Source organism: Capra hircus, chromosome 3 (genome assembly GCF_001704415.2).
Source record: "Capra hircus breed San Clemente chromosome 3, ASM170441v1, whole genome shotgun sequence".
Taxonomy (NCBI): Eukaryota; Metazoa; Chordata; class Mammalia; order Artiodactyla; family Bovidae; genus Capra; species Capra hircus.
In genome coordinates this window covers 12,448,923-12,470,868 of record NC_030810.1, presented here as the reverse complement: position 1 = coordinate 12,470,868, position 21,946 = coordinate 12,448,923, and the positions used below count along the sequence as shown (strand labels likewise).

Sequence of the window (21,946 nt, the reverse complement as noted above, 5' to 3'; positions counted from 1 at the left end):
GGAAACCTCTGCTCCGCCCTCATGGCCTGGGCGGGGCTTCGGGGTGGGGCCAGCAGCGCGCGAGTTCAAACTCAGCCTTATGAAAGTTTTCCAGTGCTTATCAGACCACCGGCTCAACAGGTCGCCTCGGTACTCTTGGAAGTAGGGAGAAAAACATCAGTTCTGAATCCCTGTGCTGCGTCTAGCTCGCAATTTGAATTAGATGCTTACCGCCTTCGTTGACCCTCCATTTTGTCATCTGCAAAATAGGGAGTCGTCTGACTTCTTAGCGAAGGGTTGGGAAAGATTCCCAGTGGAAAGCATCTAAAGTTCCCACGTTTTAAAAGGTATTTGTTTTTAATTAAATGGAGAAATGACAACATATCAGACAGTGGAGGAACAGAGGGGAAATGCTAATGATTTGCCCACGGGCTGCCATCTGTGATTGCATTTTCTTCCTCTTTCCTTGGTGTCTCCAAACGTAAATGTAATCACAATCTGTACAATTTTGTTTAACAAGTCAGGTGCGGTTTTTTTCCCCATTTGTCGTATAATTTGTAAATAGCAAAAAAAAATCAAATGGGCTTCCCTGGTGGCGGCGGTAAAGAAGCTTCCTGCCGTGTCGGACATTTTCACTTTTCTTGTAAATAGCATCGCGAATGGCGACAGAACATCTTTCCTACCGCTGGGAGTGCAGGTTGTCTCTGTTTAGTAACTTAGTAGTTAAACATCCTTGAAAGTGAGTGAAGTGAAAGTCGCTGAGTCGTGTATCCGGGTCAGGCTCCTCTGTCCATGGAATTCTCCAGGATACTGACTGGAGTATCCAGAATACTGGAGTGGGTAGCCGTTCCCTTCTCCAGAGGACCTTCCCAACCCAGGCATCGAACCCAGGCCTTCCGCATTGCAGGCGGATTCTTTACCATATGAGCCACCAGGGAAGCCGTCCTTGAGAGTAGCTTTCCCTAAGTTTGCTTTTGAAACTTGAATCTCCCGCCTCTCGAGTAGGGTCACTAAGGCCCCGCCCACTCCGGAATCTTGTCGCGTTATCTCCGCTGCAAGGGCTTCTGGGAGAGCGCGCAGCCGGAAGCGGAAGTCCTGGAGGCAAGTCCGTCATTTCCTTTGGGACAGGAGGGCAACGGACCTATTTTCCTTGGCTCCGCAGATCTCTCGGCATGAAGGAGGTGAAGAGCGAGCGGGAGCGGGGGAGCCGGCGAAGGCACCGGGAAGGGGACATGGTGGGGATCGCGCCGGCGGTAGTAGTGAAGCAGGAGCGGCTCAGCCCGGAGTCCGCGCCTCCCGTCCACCGCCGTCCGGATTCCTCCGGCGGTAGCCCGTCCCCACCGGCCGGCGAGTCGGGCCGCCCAAGTCACCGCGGGAACCGAGCCCGAGGAGGTAGCCGGTAAGTGGGAAGCATCCCGGGGTGGGTCTTAGATAGGGCTCGTTGAGAAGAGAGGACAGGGCTAGCGCCAGAAACACACCTTGAACGAGGAACGCGGCAGTTTGGACTTAAAACTAAAGCGATAGAAGTGACCAGTTGTGCTTATGTGGAAGAATGTTTACTCCGGTACCTAACACTTGGATTGCAGCTGGATGTTAAGCGCTCAATGCCTGCTGCGCAGTCTCTTGCCCCTTCATTTCTGTGTACCCAGCATTTCACCGAATATAGTTCAGTTGATAGCAGTGATAATTTAAGTTGAAAGATTTTCCCCATCTGCTTGCAAATGGAGTGCAGGCGTTATCTGTTTAATTATCTGTCCCAAGAAGTTTACATATCGAGGGCCTAGGCAATCTACCTGATATTCTTGCGGGGAGAGAATATCTCTTGATAGACACCTTCATTTATTCATTCATTCGACGTAGTTTTCAGTGCCGTCGCTCAGTCGTGTCCGGCTGTTTGCGACCCCGTGAACCGCAGCACGCCAGGCCTCCCTGTCCATCACCTACTCCTGGAGTCCACCCAAACCCATGTCCATCGAGTCGATGATGCCATCCAACCATCTCATCTGTCATCCCCTTCTCCCGCCTTCAATCTTTCCCAGCATCAGGGTCTTTTCCAATGAGTCCGCTCTTCGCATGAGGTGGCCAAAGTATTGGAGTTTCAGCCTCAGCATCAGTCTTTCCAATGAACACCCAGGACTGATCTCCTTTAGGATGGACAGGTTGGATTTCCCTGCAGTCCAAGGGACTCTCAAGAGTCTTCTCCAACACCACAGTTCAAAAGCATCAATTCTTCGGCACTCAGCTTTCTTTATAGTCCAACTCTCATATCCATACATGACCACTGGAAAAACCATAGCCTTGACTAGACAGACCTTTGTTGGTAAAGTAATGTCTCTGCTTTTGAATATGCTATCTAGGTTGGTCATAACTTTCCTTCCAAGGAGTAAGTGTCTTTTAATTTCATTGCTGCAATTGCCATCTGCAGTGGTTTTGGACTGAGTACCTATTATGTGCTAAAGACCATTCTAGGTTATAAAATAATGTGGGAAAATATGCAACGTTAAAAAAATACAAACAAATGTATATGTGGAATTTGACTTAAAATAGTGTAGAATTATATGCAGATAAAATTGAAAATGGTGGAGGGTTGGGGAAGAAGAGCATCCTAGGTTCTGGGGCTGCAAGGGTGAACTTAAATGGTCTGCCTCTAGATGGTGCTCCTAGATGGTGCTCTAGCCCTGAGACAAAATAACAAGCAAATTTGGAAAAGTAGTCTCAGTTAGTAACAAGTATTTAGGGGTAGGTTCATGTGATAGTGAGAGAGTTGAGGGAGGTGGTTTTCCCTGAGCTGCTGTCTGAAATGTCTACTATTTGACCTAAGACCTGAATGATAGGAATAATCTGCCTTGTTGAAGATCTAGGCAGAGGGAACAACCCATACACAGAACCTGAAGTGGAATTAATTGTGTTCTAGAAATGGGGGTGAGAGGGGAAGTCCAGTATAGTAATCAACGAGAGTGGTAGGAATGACATTGGAGAGCGAGGAGATAGAGCCAGAGACTTTGCTGATAGATCGTGATTGTGTGGGGAAGGAGCATGGAGGGCTGTTGGTCGAGGGGAGAAAAAGAATCAGGGTGACTTCTCGGTTTTTTGCCTGAGGAACAGGGTGGATGGTGGCACTAGTTATCCAGCTGGCAGAAAACAGAGGAAAGTGTCTTGGGTGGTTGGGAATCTAGAGTTGCTATCTAAGTGAGAAGTTCTAGTAGGCAGTTACGTATGTGGAAGACATAGGACCAGAAAAGTGAAGCTCCTGATTCTTTTAGTGTGATCAGCAAAGACATGGTGTTTGTGTTAGTTGGGTATGCCTGATGCTTGGAGCTGTTTTGTATGAGGGAATGAAAGTTGAGATAAATGTATGTACCATTTTCTGAACAGGTCCCCAGCCAAAAAGAAAAACAAATCCTCAGGGAGAAGAAGCAAGTCTCCCCGGAGTAAGAGAAGCCGAAGTCCTCACCACTCAGCAATCAAAATAAAGCAGGTAAGTGGACTGAGATGTTTTCGTACTGGCTCCAAACCTAGAGCCTCTCCATCATAGCTCAAGTGGTGTGTGTGTGTTTTCCTGTACCTGCAGTGGGCTTCTCCAAAAACTGGGCTTTTTTTTTTCTTTTTTCTTCTTTCTTTGTTAAACTTTTTATTTTGAGATAATTGTTGATTCACATGCAGTTGTAAAAGGTAATGCAAAAGCCACAGTTTGTCCCAATAGTACCATCTTACAGAATTATAGAACAATATCCCAACCAAAATGTTGACGTCAGTTCTGTCAAGATACAGAACATTTCCATCACCGCAGGATTCCTCAAGTAGTTCTTTTATATCACACCCAGTTCCCGCCTACCCTTACCCCTCCAACTCCTGGCAGCTTCTAGTCACTTCTCCATTTCTGTTATTTTGTTTCCTCAAGAATGCTATGTAAATAGAATCACACAGTATGTAGCCTTTCTGGATTGGCTTTTTCCACTCAGCTAAGTTCTTTTGGAATTCATTTATATTGTTGCTTTTGTCTGTAGTTCCTTCCTTTTTATTGCTGAACGGTATTCAATGGTATGGATTTAACCATTTGTCCATTAAAGTATATCTGGGTTGTTAGCAGTTTTTGGCTTTTAGACATAAGACTGCTGTGTATACATTTCTGTACAGGTTTTTGTGTGAACATAGGTTTTCGTTTCTCTGGGATAGATGCCCAGGAGTGCAGTTTGTAGATGGTATGGTAGGTGCCTTTTTTTTTTTTTTTTTCCCTAAGAAATTAATAAATTGTTTTCCAGAGTGCTGTGTTAGTTTGCCAGGTCTTCCATAACAAAATACCATAGACTGGTTGCCTTAAACAACGGAAACTAAGAGGCTAGAAGTCAGAGATCAAAGTTTCAGCGGTTTGGTTTCTCCTGAGGCCTTTCTCCTTGGCTTCCCTTCTTTGTTGGGTCCTCATAGTCTTTCCCTCTGTGCGCTCCCATCTCTGACTCACATCTTCTTTAACCACATCAGCCCTATTGGACTAGGGGCTTACTCATTTTAACTCAATCAGTTCTTCAAAGACCTTACCTGCAAAAAATCTGGTTACAGTCTGAGATGTGGGGGTTGAGACTTCAGTATGTAAATTTGGAAGGGGCACAATTCAGTCCTTACAGTGGCTATCCCTTTTTATAATGTGAGTGATCCAGCATTTGGTATTGTGACCATTTTGACCATTCTGATAAGTGATAGTGATACTGTGATTTTAATTTGCATGTCCCTGGTGGCTAACGATGTTGGGCATCTTTTCATGTGTTTATTTGCCATCTGTGTTTCCTCTGAGGCAAAATGTCTCTTCAGATCTTTTGCCTATTTTCTAGTTGGATTGTTTGGGGTTTTTTTACTACTGAATTTTAAGAGGTTTTTTTTTTTTTTGTAATATATTCTTAGATACCAGGCCTTTTTGGAGTGAGAGGTTTTCCAGTATTTTCTTTCCGTCTGTATCTTGTCTGTTCATTTTTCTTAAAAGAGTTTTCCTCAGAGCAAAAGTTTTTGATTTGTTTGGAGTCCAGCTTGTCTGTTTTTCCTTTTACAGATTATGCTTTTGGTGTTATGTCTAAGAACTTCCCTGACCCTAGAACCTGAAGATACGTTTTTCTTTAATATTCATTTAAGTCCATGATCTGTTTTGAGTTTGTTTTAATCTAAGGAAGGAGCCTTAAATCAAATTTCCTTTTTCGCCCGTGGATATCCATTTACTCCAGCACTAGGTGTGGAAAGACAATTTTTCCTCCCTTTAATTGCTTTTGCTTTGTCAGGAATCAAAAGTGTGTGTGTGTGCCTTTATTTCTGGGTCCTCTGTTCTGTGCCATTGATCTGTCATTCTGCCAGTACCACAGTCTTGATTACTGGAGCTATGTAATAAGTCTTAAAATTGAACAGACTGGTTCTTTCACTTTCTTCTTTTTAAAAATTGCTGGGACTTCCCTGGTAGGCCAGTGGTTAAGACTCTGAGGCATAGGTTTGGTCCCTGGCTGGGCGGAACTAAGGAGGCACATGCCACAGGACACGGCCAAATAAATAAATAATTGTTTTAGGAATTCTCGTGCTTTTATCTTTCCACATACATTTTAGAACAATCTTGTTTGTATCTATTGAAAAAACTTGCTAGTATTTTGATTGAAATTGTGTTAAACTTGTACTTTTTGAGAATTTTTAAAAAATTATGTAGCGTCTTCCAGTCTTTGAATATAGGTGTATCTCTGTTTATTTAGATCTTTGATTTCTTTTATCAGTGTTTCAGTGTACAAGTCCTGTCTGTGTTTTGTTAGATTTGCACTTAAGTAATTTTTTTAAGTTATCATTAAATGATGGCTCTAGTCCGGGGTCGCTAAGAGTCGGACACAACTGAGCAACTTCACTTTCACTTTCATGCATTGGAGAAGGAAATGGCAACCCACTCCAGTGTTCTTGCCTGGAGAATCCCAGGGACGAGGGAGCCTGGTGGGCTGCCGTCTATGGGGTTGCACAGAGTCGGACACGACTGAAGTGACTTAGCAGCAGCAGCAAGTGATATTTTGAATTTCAGTATTTACTTGTTCATCGCTAGTGCATAGAAATATGATCCATTTTTGTATGTTCATCTTACATCCTGTGGCCTTACTGAACTCATTTATTTGGCCTAAGTAAATCCCAACCTAAAACTTGGGATTTTCTGCATAGATAGTCATGTCTGCACAGGGCAGTTCTGTCTGTCTTCCTTTCCAGTGCATGTTCATTTTATTGCCCCTTGCTGCATGGCTGGGACTCTCGCACTGAGTGGAGCAAGAGCAGTCAGAGCAGGCTCTCCTGCCCTTTCCTCAGTCCTGAGGGACAGGCGTTCAGTCATCGTCTTGTGCTCTTTCCTCTAAGTTTTATTTTATTTTTGACAGTGCTGGGTCTTTGTTGCTGTGTGTGGACTGGAGAATCCCAGGGACGCGGGAGCCTGGTGGGCTACCGTCTATGGGGTCGCACAGAGTCGGACACGACTAAAGCAACTCAGCAGCATCAGCAGTGGACTTTCTCTAGATGCAGTGAGCAGAGGCTACACTCTTGTTGTGGTATGCAGGCGTAGTTGCCCTGTGGCATGTGGAATCTTCCCGGACCAGGGATCAAACCCATGTTCCCCTACATTGGCAGGCAGACTCTAAACCACTGGACCACCAGGGAAGTCCTCAGTCCTCTTTTTAAAGAGCCTCTAGGTTACAACGTGCAAATAGAGACACTGGCATTAAGAAAATGGATTTTCCTATGAATTTGAGCCAACTTCTGCTACCTAAAAAGATTCAAAGCCAGTCCTGATGATCTTTTGTATGAGTTGGTCAGCCATCACCTTCATTATCTCAGAATTCAGCCACTGGAACCACAATACCCAGATCAAACCTCTCAAACCACTTGTAGCTTTGTGTGTGTGTTTGTACAACTTGCCACAGTTATGATTTAATAATTTTGGCATGTTAACATTTTGTAGATTTAAAAGGTACAGTATACATAGCCTGTTAGTTGGATGCATTTATATATTGTAATACGACTGCCATGGAAGCAGCATTTGCCAAGTCACATCATTATAGCGTAGTGCTACTGTCTGTGTGCATTTGTCTGGGCATTAAATCTTTATCTATGGCTTATTTACTATTTGTTACTGTTGGTACCCTTAAATACCATCAGTCTTATCCTCCCACCTCCCATCTCCCAGTGACCACCGTTTTACTCCCTGATTGTTTATATATATATAGGAGAGATAGATAAAGGAGCTTCCCTGGTGGCTCAGATAGCAAACCTTTGCCTGCAGTGTAGGAGACCTAGGTTTTATCCCTGGGTCAGGAAGATCCCCTGGAGAAAGGTGTGTGTGTTACACTCTTTTTTTCAGCTTGCAGTTTTTTGCCTCTGGTTTCTAAATCAGCAACTTATAGTAAATCCTGGGGCCTATCACATGGAACTGTTTTGTAATTATTGTTACTTTGGAGAGTCTTAGTTTGCTTATCTATGTTAACTTCCCTTCTGACCTCAAATCTCTTAAAAAGCTGATTTTCTTTGTATCAGCTAGAAACTTGGAAATGGTTCTCACGCAGAGGGGATTGAGGACTTGATAGGCAGTTGAAAATCACTGACTTTCACCTGGATTATAAGAGTACACATAGCCTCTGACTTGTACTTAGAGATATTCTTTTCTGCACTACTCAGCCACCATTAAAAAAAAAAAAGTTCAACACAGAGGTATATTCAACATAATTTAATAACCTAATATGGAAAAAAAATTGAAAAAGAATGTTTCTTTGTGTATAACGGAATTCCTTTGTATATGCCTGAAATGACTACAACGTTGTAAATCAACTATATTTTGATTTTTTTTTTTTGTTAAAGGGGGTGGGGGACAGGATTGTGGAAACCTGAGGAAAAAAATTGTCAGTTGCTTATTTATCATCATAACACGGAAGTCTGTAAAATAAAAAGTGAGAGTATGGTTTACTTCTGTCATTAGCCCCAGAATCATACCCCTCCCCATGAACAAAAAAAACCACCTCAATCCCCAGAGGTCACCATTTTAATAGTTTGGTATTTATACTTCAGCGTTCTATAATGCTTATGTTCTCTTCTTTTCCTTTATATTTTGGTGTGTGTGTGTATTCTGTGCAAAGATGTTAATTAACAAAAAGAATCATATTGTATCTGGTATCCTACTTGACTTATCAGTAGTTGAGAGTGTATGTTGAAATGTTATTTTGTGTTGTCTGGTTATGTAATTTGTCATATTCTCTCCAGAGCTTCTACTGATTTTGCCAAGTATACATACATGTACTAGAAACGAAGACAGAATTGCCCATTGGATTTAGCAACATGTAGGTCATTCTTGACCTTGACCAGCAATTTTAGTGGAGTAGTAAGGGTGAAGCCTAATTGGAGAATTCAAAAAAGATGGAAAAAGAATTGGGGACTGATTAACACCACACTCTTTTAAGGAATTTTACTCAGAGAGTGAAGAAATAGAGTGGAAGCCAACATGGGAAAGGGGCTTTGGAAAACAGCAGATGCCTGTGCTGACAGGAATGGTTCAGTGCAGATCAGGGAAGTAGATTGTGTGCAAGAGAGGCAGGGATCACTGCAGAGATATTCCGGATGAGAGGGAAGCTCCCAGGTGTGGGAACTGGCTTTGGATAGAAGCACAGATAGTTTCCTTACGGGCATAGGAAGGGATAACAGTAAATGGGTGTAGATGCTGGCAGGTGGGCAGACATGGAAAACCCCTTCTGAGTAAGTAAGAGGTGGAGAGGGCTGTGTAGGAAGAGAGGGAAGGGGTGAAACAGCCATCTTGGAGGAGCAATAGATCAAGAAAATGTAGGATGGTTGCTGGCATCATTGAGGAGGCTTGGGTCATGCTCCTAAGGTGGGACCAAGGTGGGACCCGTCCAAATGGCTTATGCTTTTCTCTTGCCACTTCGATGTGCTTGATGCTGGTTGTGGTTTTGCCAGGACAGTGCAACATGAATGGCATGGGACAGGGGATTGAGGGAGTGATCACACTGCTTGACCCTGCAATTTCAGTTAGAGGGGAAGGGAAGAGAGTGCATCAAAAGAGTGAGGGAAAGGATCGAAGGCATGGATGCGTCTTACTGGGATGATTGTTAGAGTTGGGTAAAATGGGAGCTGGAAAGATGGGCAGAAAGAGGACTGCTTGAAAGTGAAATTATGGAGGGGCTGCAGTTATTAGAAGTGAAAAGGTCTGTATAACCATGAGGTGAGTGGCTGAGGAGAAATGAGGTGACATAAGACAATGGGAAGAGAGAAACGCAAAGAATGGAGAGGTCAGCATGGTATTGAAATCAGCAAGGGTAGTGCTGGAGAGAATGACGAGCTAGAAGTAAAACTGGTATGAAGTGAAGGGACGTGATTTAGGATTAGTAAATGACAGCAACGGTAAGAGTAATGGGTCTTACATGAGATTCGCTGCTGCATCTTTTTAGGGAAAAAGAAAAAGATGGGGAATGTTTTAGGATTGGCAGTGAGAAGAAAGGGCAATACCTGCCATATGTGCAGGCCGGAAGATGGTGGGAGCTGAGGGGAGGTCAGAAGGAGAAAACCAGCTTCTTTGAGAGAGCTCTGGGGGAACAGTGTGCTCAGGCAGAGTGAACTTGAGACAGGAACTATCTGAAAAGACCTGGAGGATGTATGTTGGTTTTGCCAAGCTTTCCATTTCCAGAGGAAATAGAAAGTACAGTGGCTTTAGGAGTTGAAAAAGGGTGGAATTTGGGGGCAGAATCCATCATATACAGAGACTTATGGGAATTAGACTACCAAGGGAGGTGGAGGTGATGGCCCGGAGTCTGTGACTTCTTACAGTGACTCATTTAATCAGGGATAAAGGGGGTAATTCCATGAATCAAGGCAAGTTGGAAGTGGTCAAACAGGAGATGGCAAGAGTGAACGTTGACATTCTAGGAATCTGAACTAAAATGGACTGGAATGGGTGGATTTAACTCAGATGACCATTATATCTACTACTGTGGGCAGGAATCCCTTAGAAGAAATGGAGTAGCCATCATGGTCAACAAGAGTCCAAAATGCAGTACTTGGATGCAATCTTAAAAACAGCAAAATGATCTCTGTTCGTTTCCAAGGCAAACCATTCAATATCAGAGTAATCCAAGCCTATGCCCCAACCAGTAACACTGAAGAAGCTGAAGTTGAAAGGTTCTATGAAGACCTACAAGACCTTTTAGAACACCCAAAAAAGATGTCCTTTTCATTATAGAGGACTGGAATGCAAAAGTAGGAAGTCAAGAAACACCTGGGGTAACAGACAAATTTAGCCTTGGAATACAGAGTGAAGCAGGGCAAAGGCTAGTAGAGTTTTGCCAAGAGAACGCACTGGTCATAGCAAACACCCTCTTCCAACAACACAAGAGAAGACTCTACACATGGACATCACTAGATGGTCAACACTGAAATCAGATTGATTATATTCTTTGCAGCCAAAGATGGAGTTCTATATAGTCAGCAAAAAACAAGACCGGGAGCTGACTGTGGCTCAGACCATGAATCCTTATTGTCAAATTCAGACTCAAATTGAAGAAAGTAGGGAAACCACTAGGCTATTCAGGTATGACCTAAGTCAGATCCCTTATGATTATACAGTGGAAGTGAGAAATAGATTTAAGGGACTAGATATGATAGAGTGCCTGATGAACTATGGACTGAGGTTCATGAAATTGTACAGGAGACAGGGATCAAGACCATCCCCATGGAAAAAAAAATGCAAAAAAGCAAAATGGCTGTCTGGGGAGGCCTTACAAACAGCTGTGAAAAGAAGAGAAGTGAAAAACAAAGGAGGAAAGGAAAGATATAAGCATCTGAATGCAGAGTTCCAAAGAATAGCAAGAAGAGATAAGAAAGCCTTCCTCCGAGATAAATGCAAAGAAATAGAGGATAACAACAGAATGGGAAAGACTAGAGATCTCTTCAAGAAAATTAAGAGATACTAAGGGAACATTTCATGCAAAGATGGGCTCGATAAAGGACAGAAATGGTATGGACCTAACAGAAGCAGAAGATATTAAGAGGGAGGGCAGGAATACACAGAAGAACTGTACAAAAAAGACCTTCATGACCAAGATAATCACGATGGTGTGATCATTCACCTAGAGCCAGACATCCTGGAATGTGAAGTCAAGTGGGCCTTAGAAAGCATCACTACGAACAAAGCTAGTGGAGGTGATGGAATTCCAGTTGAGCTATTTCAAACCCTAAAAGATGATGCTGTGAAAGTGCTGCACTCACATGCCAGCAAATTTGGACAACTCAGCAGTGGCCACAGGACTGGAAAAGGTCAGTTTTCATTCCAATTCCAAAGAAAGGCAATGCCAAAGAATGCTCAAACTACCGCACAATTGCACTCATCTCACACGCTAGTAAAGTGATGCTTAAAATTCTCCAAGCAAGGCTTCAGCAGTATGTGAACTGTGAACTTCCAGATGTTTAAGCTGGTTTTAGAAAAGGCAGAGGAACCAGAGATCAAATTGCCAACATCCGGTGGATCATGGAAAAAGCAAGAGAGTTCCAGAAAAACATCTACTTCTGCTTTATTCACTATGCCAAAGCCTTTGACTGTGTGGATCACAATCAACTGGAAAATTCTGAAAGAGATGGGAATACCAGACCACCTGACCTGCCTCTTGAGAAACCTATATGCAGGTCAGGAAGGAACGGTTAGAACTGGACATGGAACAACAGACTGGTTCCAAATAGGAAAAGGAGTATGTCAAGGCTGTATATTGTCACCCTGCTTATTTAACTTCTATGCAGAATACATCATGAGAAACACTGGGCTGGAAGACGCACAAGCTGGAATCAAGATTGCCGGGAGAAATATCAATAACCTCAGATATGCAGATGACACCACCCTTATGGCAGAAAGTGAAGAAGAACTAAAAAGCCTCTTGATGAAAGTGAAAGAGGAGAGTGAAAAAGTTGGCTTAAAGCTCAACATTCAGAAAACAAAGATCATGGCATCTGGTCCCATCACTTCATGGGAAATAGATGGGGAGACAGTGGAAACAGTGTCAGACTTTATTTTTTTGGACTCCAAAATCACTGCAGATGGTGACGGCAGCCATGGAATTAAAAGACACTTACTCCTTGGAAGGAAAATTATGACTAGCCTAGACAGCATATTAAAAAGCAGAGACATTACTTTGCCAACAAAGGTCCATCTAGTCAAGGCTATGGTTTTTCCAGTGATCATGTATGGATGTGAGTTGGACTGTGAAGAAAGCTGAGCACTGAGGAATTGATGCTTTTGAACTGTGGTGTTGGAGAAGACTCTTGAGAGTCCCTTGGACTGCAAGAAGATCCAACCAGTCCATTCTAAAGGAGATCAGTCCTGGGTGTTCATTGGAAGGACTGATGCTGAAGCTGAAACTCCAGTACTTCGGCCACCTCCTGTGAAGTGTTGACTCATTGGAAAAGACCCTGATGCTGGGAGGGATTGCGGACAGGAGAAGGGGACGACAGAGGATGAGATGACTGGATGGCATCACCGACTCGATGGACATGAGCTTGAGTAAATTCTGGGAGTGGATTATGGACAGGGAGGCCTGGCGTGCTGCAATTCATGCGGTTGCAAAGAGTCGGACATGACTGAGCGACTGAACTGAAGTGAACTGAAAGGGGATAATGAGATTAGTTCTGGTGAAGTCAAGGCAGATGATGGTGTCAAGCTTGTGAATGTCTTGGGGTAGGAGGGATGGGTGTCTGAGGCTCCCTCCCTCTTGGTAGTTGTCTTTGGAGGTTAGGAAGTCTAGGAAAACTGGATCTGGCTCTGAGCAAGCAGACCCCTACTTGACCTCTATGGATGGTAGGGAGAAGGCCTTGAAGCAAGGGCTAGGGATGAGGGTTGGCAAGGAAGTGGGGACAAGGTCCCAGTCGTGATGCTCGGGATTTCCTCTCTACCCCTTCCCAGGAGGGGAGCCTCACTTCATAGTGGCAGGTCCCCCTCTTGAACTCTGATACTTTAGCTATAAGATTAGTAAGGATAAACCTATCTTCATGTGTTCATTAGGTATTTACTAATACTTCTTTTGAAAATTTCTTATTACTATCCTTTGCCCATTATCCTCAGAGAAGGCAATGGCAACCCACTCCAGTACTCTTGCCTGGAAAATCCCATGGACGGAGGAGCCTGGAAGGCTGCAGTCCCTGAGGTTGCTAAGAGTCAGACACGACTGAGTGACTTCACTTTCACTTTTCACTTTCATGCATTGAAGAAGGAAATGGCAACCCACTCCAGTGTTCTTGCCTTGAGAATCCCAGGGACGGGGGAGCCTGGTGGGCTGCCGTCTTTGGGGTCGCACAGAGTCGGACACGACTGAAGCGACTTAGCAGTAGCAGCCCATTATCCTACTAGGCTGATTTTCAGTACTGTTTTTAAAGAAGCCTTGGTATGTTTCTTCATTTCTTCAAATGTTTAAAAAATATATCTGTTACAATTGACCCTTGGACAACATGGGTTTGAGTTGCACTGGTCCACGTATACGCAGATTGTTTTCAATAGTAGAGGCTGTAGTACTCCGTGTCCTGAGTTGGTTGAATTTGCAGGTGCAGACCCTCAAATACAGAGGGACCACATATATAGAGAAACCGCCTATACAGAGGGGCGACTGCAGCTGCCTGGAGGGTTGGTTCCCCTGTGCCCCAGCCCCCTCATTGTTCAAAGGTCAGCTGCAGTAAATTTTTATAGGTTTCTTCTTATATAATTCTTAATTTTATTCCTAGGTATTGAGTAATCTTTGTTACTGTTGAAATAAGATCTTTCAAAATTACTATTAATACATTTTCATTTTTGGCATAAGAGAAAGGTAGCTTTTTTCTTTATGTAATTATCTTGGACTGCAAGGAAATCCATCCGGTCCATCCTAAAGGAAATCAGTCCTGAATGTTCATTGGAAGGACTGATGTTGAAGCTGAAACTCCAGTCCTTTGACCACCTGATGCGAAGAGTGGACTCATTTGAAAAGACCCTGATGCTGGGAAAGATTGAGGGCAGGAGGAGAAGGGGACGACAGAGGATGAGATGGCTGGATGGCATCACTGACTCAATGGACATGAGTTTGAGTAAACTCCAGGAGTTGGTGATGGACAGGGAGGCCTGGCATGCTGCAGTCCAAGGGGTCGCAAAGAGTTGGACACGACTGAGCGACCGAACTGAGCTGAATTATCTTGTATGTGACTACTTAATTCTCTCTGGGAGTTGTGTTTTCCCTAAGTTTGCTTGTAGGTATTGTTTCTCAGGCTCTGAACCTGGGCGTGTACAGTTAGAGCTATATTTGGGCAGCAGCCTGGGATACCTTGGAGAAGGAGATGGCACCCCACTCCAGTATTCTTGGCTGGGAAATTTCATGGACAGAGGAACCTGGCAGGCTACAGTCTGTGGGGTCGCAAAGAGTCGGACACGACTGAGCGGCTAACACTTTGACTGGGTGGTAGCCTTGCAAGCGAACATGACCACCACTGGTAACCTTATTTCTGTGGGACATTTTGCTCTGAACGCCAAATCACAAATGACTTCTCGAATGCAGCTCTCTTTAGAGACCATGAACTGGCTTTACTTTCCTGAATCTGTTTGAATTTCAGGAACGTGAGGACCATCCTCGGAGAGGCCGGGAAGATCGGCCACACCGAGAACCCTCAGGACAGGAACACAAGCGAGCTCGGAACAGTGACCGAGACAGGCACCGCGGCCATTCCCACCAGAGGAGAAGCTCAGGCGAGAGGCCTGGCAGCGGGCAGCCTCAGGGACGTGATCGAGATGCTCAGAACCTGCAGGCTCAGGAAGCCGAGCGGGAGTTCCACAACACCCGGCGCCGCGAGCACCGCCAGAAGAACGACGTTAGCGCTGGCAGTAACGCGTCTCAGGACGCGCAGCCTCGGCCTGGACCTGGAGGCAACAACAAGGACAGAGAGGTGCCTGTTAAAGAGAAGCCAAGCTTCGAACTTTCTGGGGCACTTCTTGAGGACACTAATACCTTCCGGGGTGTAGTTATTAAATACAGCGAGCCCCCGGAAGCACGTATCCCCAAAAAAAGGTGGCGTCTCTACCCCTTTAAAAATGATGAAGTGCTTCCAGTGATGTACATCCACCGGCAGAGCGCTTATCTCCTGGGCCGGCACCGCCGCATCGCAGACATTCCCATCGATCACCCCTCCTGTTCAAAGCAGCACGCCGTCTTTCAGTACCGGTAAGTGTCCATCTGTGGAGGAAACCAAGGTGCCAGCAGAAGCCCGACGTCTCGGCTGGTTAGGATTACTGAGATCTTGTGTGTGTACAAGAAGCCCATATCCCTCATAGCTAATAGTATTTTTTTTTAATTTTTTTTTTTTGGCTGAACCTGCATGGTTTATGGGATTTTAATTCCCCATCCCAGGATCGAACCCAAGTCCTTGTCAGTGAGAGCATGGAGTCCTAACCCCTGGACCGTCAGGGAATTCCTTCTAATTTAAGGAGTATTATTCCTCTAATGTATAATCACTGTATATATATAATTGCCAACACTTGTGTAAGAGGATGGACGTCGGTGTCCGAAATCCAGATTTTGAGTCCTGCCAGTGCCACTTACCTGGGGCCAGCTGCTCTTCTGGGCCTCAGTTTCTACGTCCCTCGCAGGGCTGTTATGATAGGTAAATGGAAGTAAAGCCGAGAATGAAAATAAAGCTGAGAATGCCTGGTGTATCGTGTATCTTGGCAATTTCTGTAATACCTCTGTTATTGTTGGATGCTCACAACAATCCTGTGGGGAGGCGAGGACTAGTCTTAATACCCCATTTAACAGATGAGCCCATGAAGCTCAGCAAAGCCAGGTGGCCTGCCTAATAAATAATCACTGAGGTAGCATGCTGGCTCAAATTAGTTTTGATTTGAATAATTTTGATCATCTTACCTGTTCCCTTGACTCCGAAGTCCAAATATACTGGTTTATTCCTATTGGAACAGAAGCTAAAATATGTTGAAATATAGGTAAAAAGCATTATGTTGATTATTAACAATACAAAAAATGTAAAATTTTTAAAAATACCAAAAAAAAATGTATTTCTTAACCATGGCAAGAGGCCTTGCTTTCTGCATTTTAAGCTATGATCTACCATGAACCCCTCTTTCCCAGTGACCAGTTCTCACCGATTTAACTTGCTCCCGATTTTGAAATCCATAACTGTGTCTTCCCATTGATTTCTACAGTTTGCACTTGAACTGAGTCTGAGCCAGGTATTTACATGGTGCAGACTGTTAGCACAGAGCTGGAGGCTCTGGGGCTGGATTCGGCTCACAGCTTTCTCTCCTTTGCCTCCGCTAGGCTTGTGGAGCACACCCGCGCTGATGGGACAGTTGGCCGCAGGGTGAAGCCCTACATCATTGACCTTGGCTCAGGCAACGGAACATTCCTGAACAACAAGCGAATTGAGCCACAGAGATACTATGAACTGAAGGAAAAGGATGTCCTTAAGTTTGGGTTCAGCAGCAGAGAGTATGTTCTGCTCCACGAGTCCTCTGACACCTCTGAAGTAGACAGGAAAGAAGACGAGGACGACGAGGAAGAGGAGGAGGTGTCTGACAGCTAGCAGACTGAAGACAGCCCAGGCTCTCGAGAGACCTTTTCTTTGTGCGAAGGCTTTGGGACTGACTCACGGGGCACCACTGTGCTCTCTGTAATGCCTCTTACTGCCTTAAGTCTTTCTTCTGTTGCTGACCAGCTTATGTTTCAGTGTAAAAAAAAAATGACTCATCTTTGGTTGAACTTCTTTCTGTGACATGTTGGCCACATGCCTGTGGGCATTTATTTTCTGAACAGTCCCACCGACACATCGTGTTTTAGTAGGAGCATCATGGCTTGAGTTGGTGCTTTCAGAACTGCTGCCTAGGAAACTATCAACCCTTGGTTAACGGGGAATTGTGGCTTGTTTTCTTTGTACAGTTACCCTATTTATATAGTTGTTAAGCTTTGTGGACCGGGTTTGTTTTTATCTCGGGGGCAAACCCCTGAACAGAGAATCTTACTAAGCTTTGGTTATCACCAAAATAGCCTCCAGAATATACCAAAGCTTTGACCTGGTTGAGCTCTTGAGTCATAGAAATTGATTTTGCACTTGGTTGGTTTGGGTGGGTGGGTGGGTGGGATTTACCACATGACCTCATTATTGACTGTTGGACTCAAACAGATGCTCTATGGAGCCTGCTTCAGCTCACGACTGTACAGGAGGACCATGGCTGGTGCCAGCGGGTGCTGGCTGCATGTCACAGGAGGCCGGAATGGGTCGTGGATCTGTTTCCTGGAAGAGAACTCTGATTTCTCCACAGAACAGGAACAGTTTTGACCATCGTAGCTGTTCTTCAACTTCACATTTTTATTTAGAGGTTATCTCCATTCTTTCTTCCTTGAGAGAAACAGTCATTTATGTAGCAGGGTCTTTGCTTTATCCTAACAACATATACATGTCAAAAGACGGTTGTGTGGTTTACATGTTTCATCTTTTTAAAACAACATTCAGAGAGGTTGTATTTACCTTCCCAAGGCTGGAATGGGAATTGCCCAATTTTCTAATTTTCCACCAGAGGACTATGTGTAAGTAGAAAAGTCACAACTGCTTACATCTGTTGTGTGTATGTATATATGTACATATTTAAAAAATTGTGTGTGAAAGAGCCGCATACTGATTTTCCTATGAGAATGTTTTGTGACGTAAATGTAATACAATATTATAGGCAAAGGCCTCCCTGCATTTGAGGAGCAGGTTTTCATTTATATGTATTTTTGGAATAAAAAATAATAAAATTGTAAATATAGCCCCCTTTCAAAATGTACTTCTTTGCTAGCACAGAACACCTTGTGTTCACAGGTATATTTAGGTGCTAAGGAAATCTTTGAATCAGTATTGTGGGAGTAGAAGTTGACAGTTGTGGAGGGCGTCGAGGGAATGGGAGTGATAGGGCCCACACCTGTCCTGGAATCCAGATCTTCACATCTCGGTGACTTGAGTGGTGGTCCTGATGAAGCAGCAGTGCTTTCTGAGTTGGCAGTGGAGGGGCTTTTCTTCCCAGAAGAGTCAGAGTTGGGGCAGGTTATCCGTTGTGGGCCTCATACCTGTCCCTGCTTCCTCACCCTCGGGTGGTGATGAGGGTGTGAGATGGGAAGGAGAGATGATGCAAGGCAGGCAGTGCTGCTGCTAGCTGGTCCCCTTGGGTGGAAACCTATGATATTATTGGGCTTCTCTGGTGGCTCAGTGGTAAAAGAATCTACCTGCCAATGCAGGAAACTCGGATTCCATCCCTGGGTTGAGAAGATCACCTGTAGACAGACATGGCAACCCACTCAAGTATTCTTGCCTAGAAAATCCCATGGACAGAGGAGCCTGGCAGGCTATAGAGTCCATGGGGTTGCAAAAGAAAGAGTCAGGACACAGTGACTTAGTGACTAGACAACAGTAACGTTAGCTGGTCTTGCTTACCATTGTATTTCCATTGAGGTCTCATACCTGTATGTACTCAACATGAAATGTTGACTGGTACCTAGTGTGAGGAGGAGCAGCTGACTAATTTTATTCAAAAGAAATGAAAAGATGCTCTCTGGGGACTTCCCTGGCAGTCCAGTGGTTAGGACTCTCCTGTCCACTACAGGGAGTATGTGTTCTATCCCTGGTGGGGGAACTAAGATCCCGCATTGTTGTTCAGTCACCAAGTCGTGTCCAATTATTTGCAACCCCATGGACTGCAGCACTGCAGGCCTCCCTGTCCCTCCACATCTCCCGGCGTTTGCCCGAGTTCATGCCCATTGAATTGGTGATGCCGTCCAATCATTTCATCCTCTGTCTCCGTCGTCTTCTGTCTTCAGTCTTAGCATCAGGGTCTTTTCCAATGAGTCGGCTCTACACATCAGGTAGATGAAGTATCGGAGCTTCAGCCTCCGCCATCAGTCCCTCCAGTTAATATTCAGGATTGACTTTCTTTCGGATTGACTGGTTGGATCTCCTTGTAGCCCAAGGGACTCTCAAAGAGTCTTCTCCAACACCGTAGTTCAAAAGCATCAATTCTTTGGCACTCTGCCTTCTTTATGGTTCAACTTTCACATCTGTACATGACTACTGGAAAGACCATAGCCTTGACTATATGGACCTTTGTCAGCAAAGTGATGTCTTTGCTTTTAAAATACACTGTCTAGGTTTGTTATAACTTTTCTTCTGAGAAGCAATCATCTTCTAATTTCATGGCTGCAGTCACCATTGGCAGTGATTTTAGAGCTCAAGAAAAAATCTGTCACTGCTTCCACCTTTTCCCCTTTTAATTGCCATGAAGTCATGGGATTGAATGCTGTGATCTTAGTTTTTCTAATATTGAGTTTTAAGCCCGCTTTTTCACTCTTCTCTTTCACCCTCATCAAGAGGCTCTTTAGTTCCTCTTCGCTTTCTGCCATTAAAGTGTATCTGCATATCTGAGGTTGTTGATATTTCTCCCAGAAACTTTGATTCTAGCTTGTAACTCATCCAGCCTGGCATTTTGCATGACATACTCTGCATATAAGTTAAATAAACAGGGTGACAAATAAACCTTGTCCTTCTTTCTCAATTTTGAAACAGTTGGTTGTTCCATATAAGGTTCTAACTGTTGCTTCCTGACCCGCATGATGATCTGGTATTCTCATCTTTTAAGAGTTTTCCACAGTTTGTTATGATCCACACAGTCAAAGACGTTAGTGTAGCCAATGAAACAGATGTTTTTCTGGAATTCCCTTGCTTTCTGTATGATCCAGTGAATGTTGGCAATTTGATCTCTGGTTTCTTTGCCTTTTCTAAACCCAGCTTGGACGTCTAGAAGTTCTCGGTTCACATAGTGCTAAAACCTAGCTTGAAGGATTTTGAGCAGCATCTTACTAGAATGGGAAGTGAGTGCAACTAACTGTCCGGTAGTTTGAACATTCTTTAGTGCCGCCCTTCTTGGGAATTGGGATGAAGATTGATCTTTTCCTGTGGCCACTGCAGTCTCCAAATTTCCAGTCCGAATTTGCTGACCTTGAGTGCAGCACTGTAACAGAATCATCTGAGGATTTTGAATAGCTCTGCTGGCATTTCCTTGCCTCCATTAGCTTTATTGGCAGCAGTCCTTCCTAAGGCCCACTTGACTTCACACTCCTGGATGTGACTCTAGGTGAGTGACCACACCACTGTGGTTATCAGGGTCATTAAGATCTTTTTTGTACAGTTCCCCTGTGTATTTTGCTATCTCTTCTTGATCTCTTCTGCTTCTGTTAGATTTTCACTGTTTCTGTCCTTTATGGTGCCCATCTTTGCATGAAATGTTGCTTTATTTCATGCAAAGATGGGCACAATAAAGATCTCACATGCCTTGAGGCAAAAACTAAAAAAAAAAAAATCCCCTTTGAAGAGTGAATACTTAAGGGTTAATTGGGTAGAAGCTTACCTGAGGGAAGAAACAATGTAAGAGCAATTAGCATCCTCACCCAAAGTGCTCTAATTTGGCCCGTGGAGGTGCATAGTATATACGTGCACATCTAAAAGGTTACATTTGGACGAGTTTTTCTCTTGATCCAGATGAATGGTTTTCTCTTCCTGGAATGAGGTACTTACCTGGCATCCCATGCCAGGGCCTCCTTGTTTAGTTTGTGCAGCTACTCCTGCTCCCTGGCAGCTTTTGGCTTGACTTCATGCACCATCCTGGTGGACACTGATAGATGACCACTTTGCCTATGCTTTTCAATTAGAGGTGCCAGTTGTATAGTTAACTTTTGCTTCCTGGATTAAGAGATTTTTCTTGCCAAATGTATGGGATGGTGTTTCCCGCCCACACTCACATTTTTTAAAGAGAGTCAAAGACAAAAACTACTCATCTCTGAGGCCAGGCCAGGTATCACCAAGTAGACTTCTCACCTGAAGTTGATGAGTTAATCCTAAAGGTTTCTTTAAAAAAAGAAAAAAACACACAACTTGGTTTTGGCTGGGTCTTAGTTTTGGCACATGGGATTTTCATTGCAGTGCCAGGCTTCTAGTGTGAGCTCAGTAACTGAGGTGTAGCATTGTGGGATCTTAGTTCCCCGACCAGGGATGGAACCCGTCACCCCTGCATTGGAGGATGGACCACCAGGGAGGTCCCAATTCTGAAGCTTTCTTCTTGAATTAATTCATTGCTTAGAAACTCATGTTCATTTTAGCTGTTTACAGTTGCTTTACTCCCCACCCTTTCTCCACCCTGGCTGACTTGTCTGCAAGTCATAGCTGTCAAAATCGAGCCATCTGCAGAACAGCTCTGTGCTTCTGAGCCCCTCCCTCAAGTCCTCTGTGGTCCATAGTTCTGTCGAGGTATGGGACAGAATCTTCCGATTTCCCCCATAAGCCTCCTTCCAGTCATCTTCTAGTTTCCTCTTTCTGAGGCTGATAAAGGATAGCTCATTAAGTGTAACCAGTGATGTAACTTTTTTCCCCCACCATGCAGCACAGCATGGGGGATCTTAGTTCCCTGACCAGAGAGAGAACCTGTGCCCTCTGCATTGGAAGGGCAGAGTCCTAACCACTGGACTGCCAGGGAATTCTCTTATTGTATTTTTAAATACTCTTTTACTTATTTAAAAGCTTAAAAGTATGTAAATTTTAAATACTCTTATTGTATCCTGATAAGGGAAAGCAAAGTAATCAATTCAGATAACTGGGGAAAATTTTTTTAACTTTTTACTTTATTTTGGAGTATAGATGGTTAACAATGTTGTGATCATTTCAGGTGTACAGCAAAGTGATTCAGTGACACATATGCGTGTATCTAAAAAATTAAAGAAATTTTTTTGTATTATTGTATTGAGGTGCCACACTATAGCTTGGTTTTTAAAGGCTTAGAAGTTATATATATGTTCTTATATATAATTATGATTTTATATGGCACACACATGGTTATTTTTTTTTAGTATTTTATTTATTTACTTTTAATTAATTTATTTTA

At 43.9% G+C, this 21,946-nt stretch overlaps 1 protein-coding gene across 1 annotated transcript; it reads left to right on the top strand.

Annotated features, from left to right (window-relative positions):
* Nucleotides 1,095-17,103, top strand: SNIP1 (Smad nuclear interacting protein 1). The gene is made up of 4 exons (XM_005678684.3): nt 1,095-1,378; nt 3,355-3,457; nt 14,590-15,194; nt 16,305-17,103. Exons 1-4 carry the CDS (start codon nt 1,152-1,154, stop codon nt 16,567-16,569), a joined length of 1,200 nt encoding a protein of 399 aa, XP_005678741.1. The 5' UTR covers nt 1,095-1,151; the 3' UTR covers nt 16,570-17,103.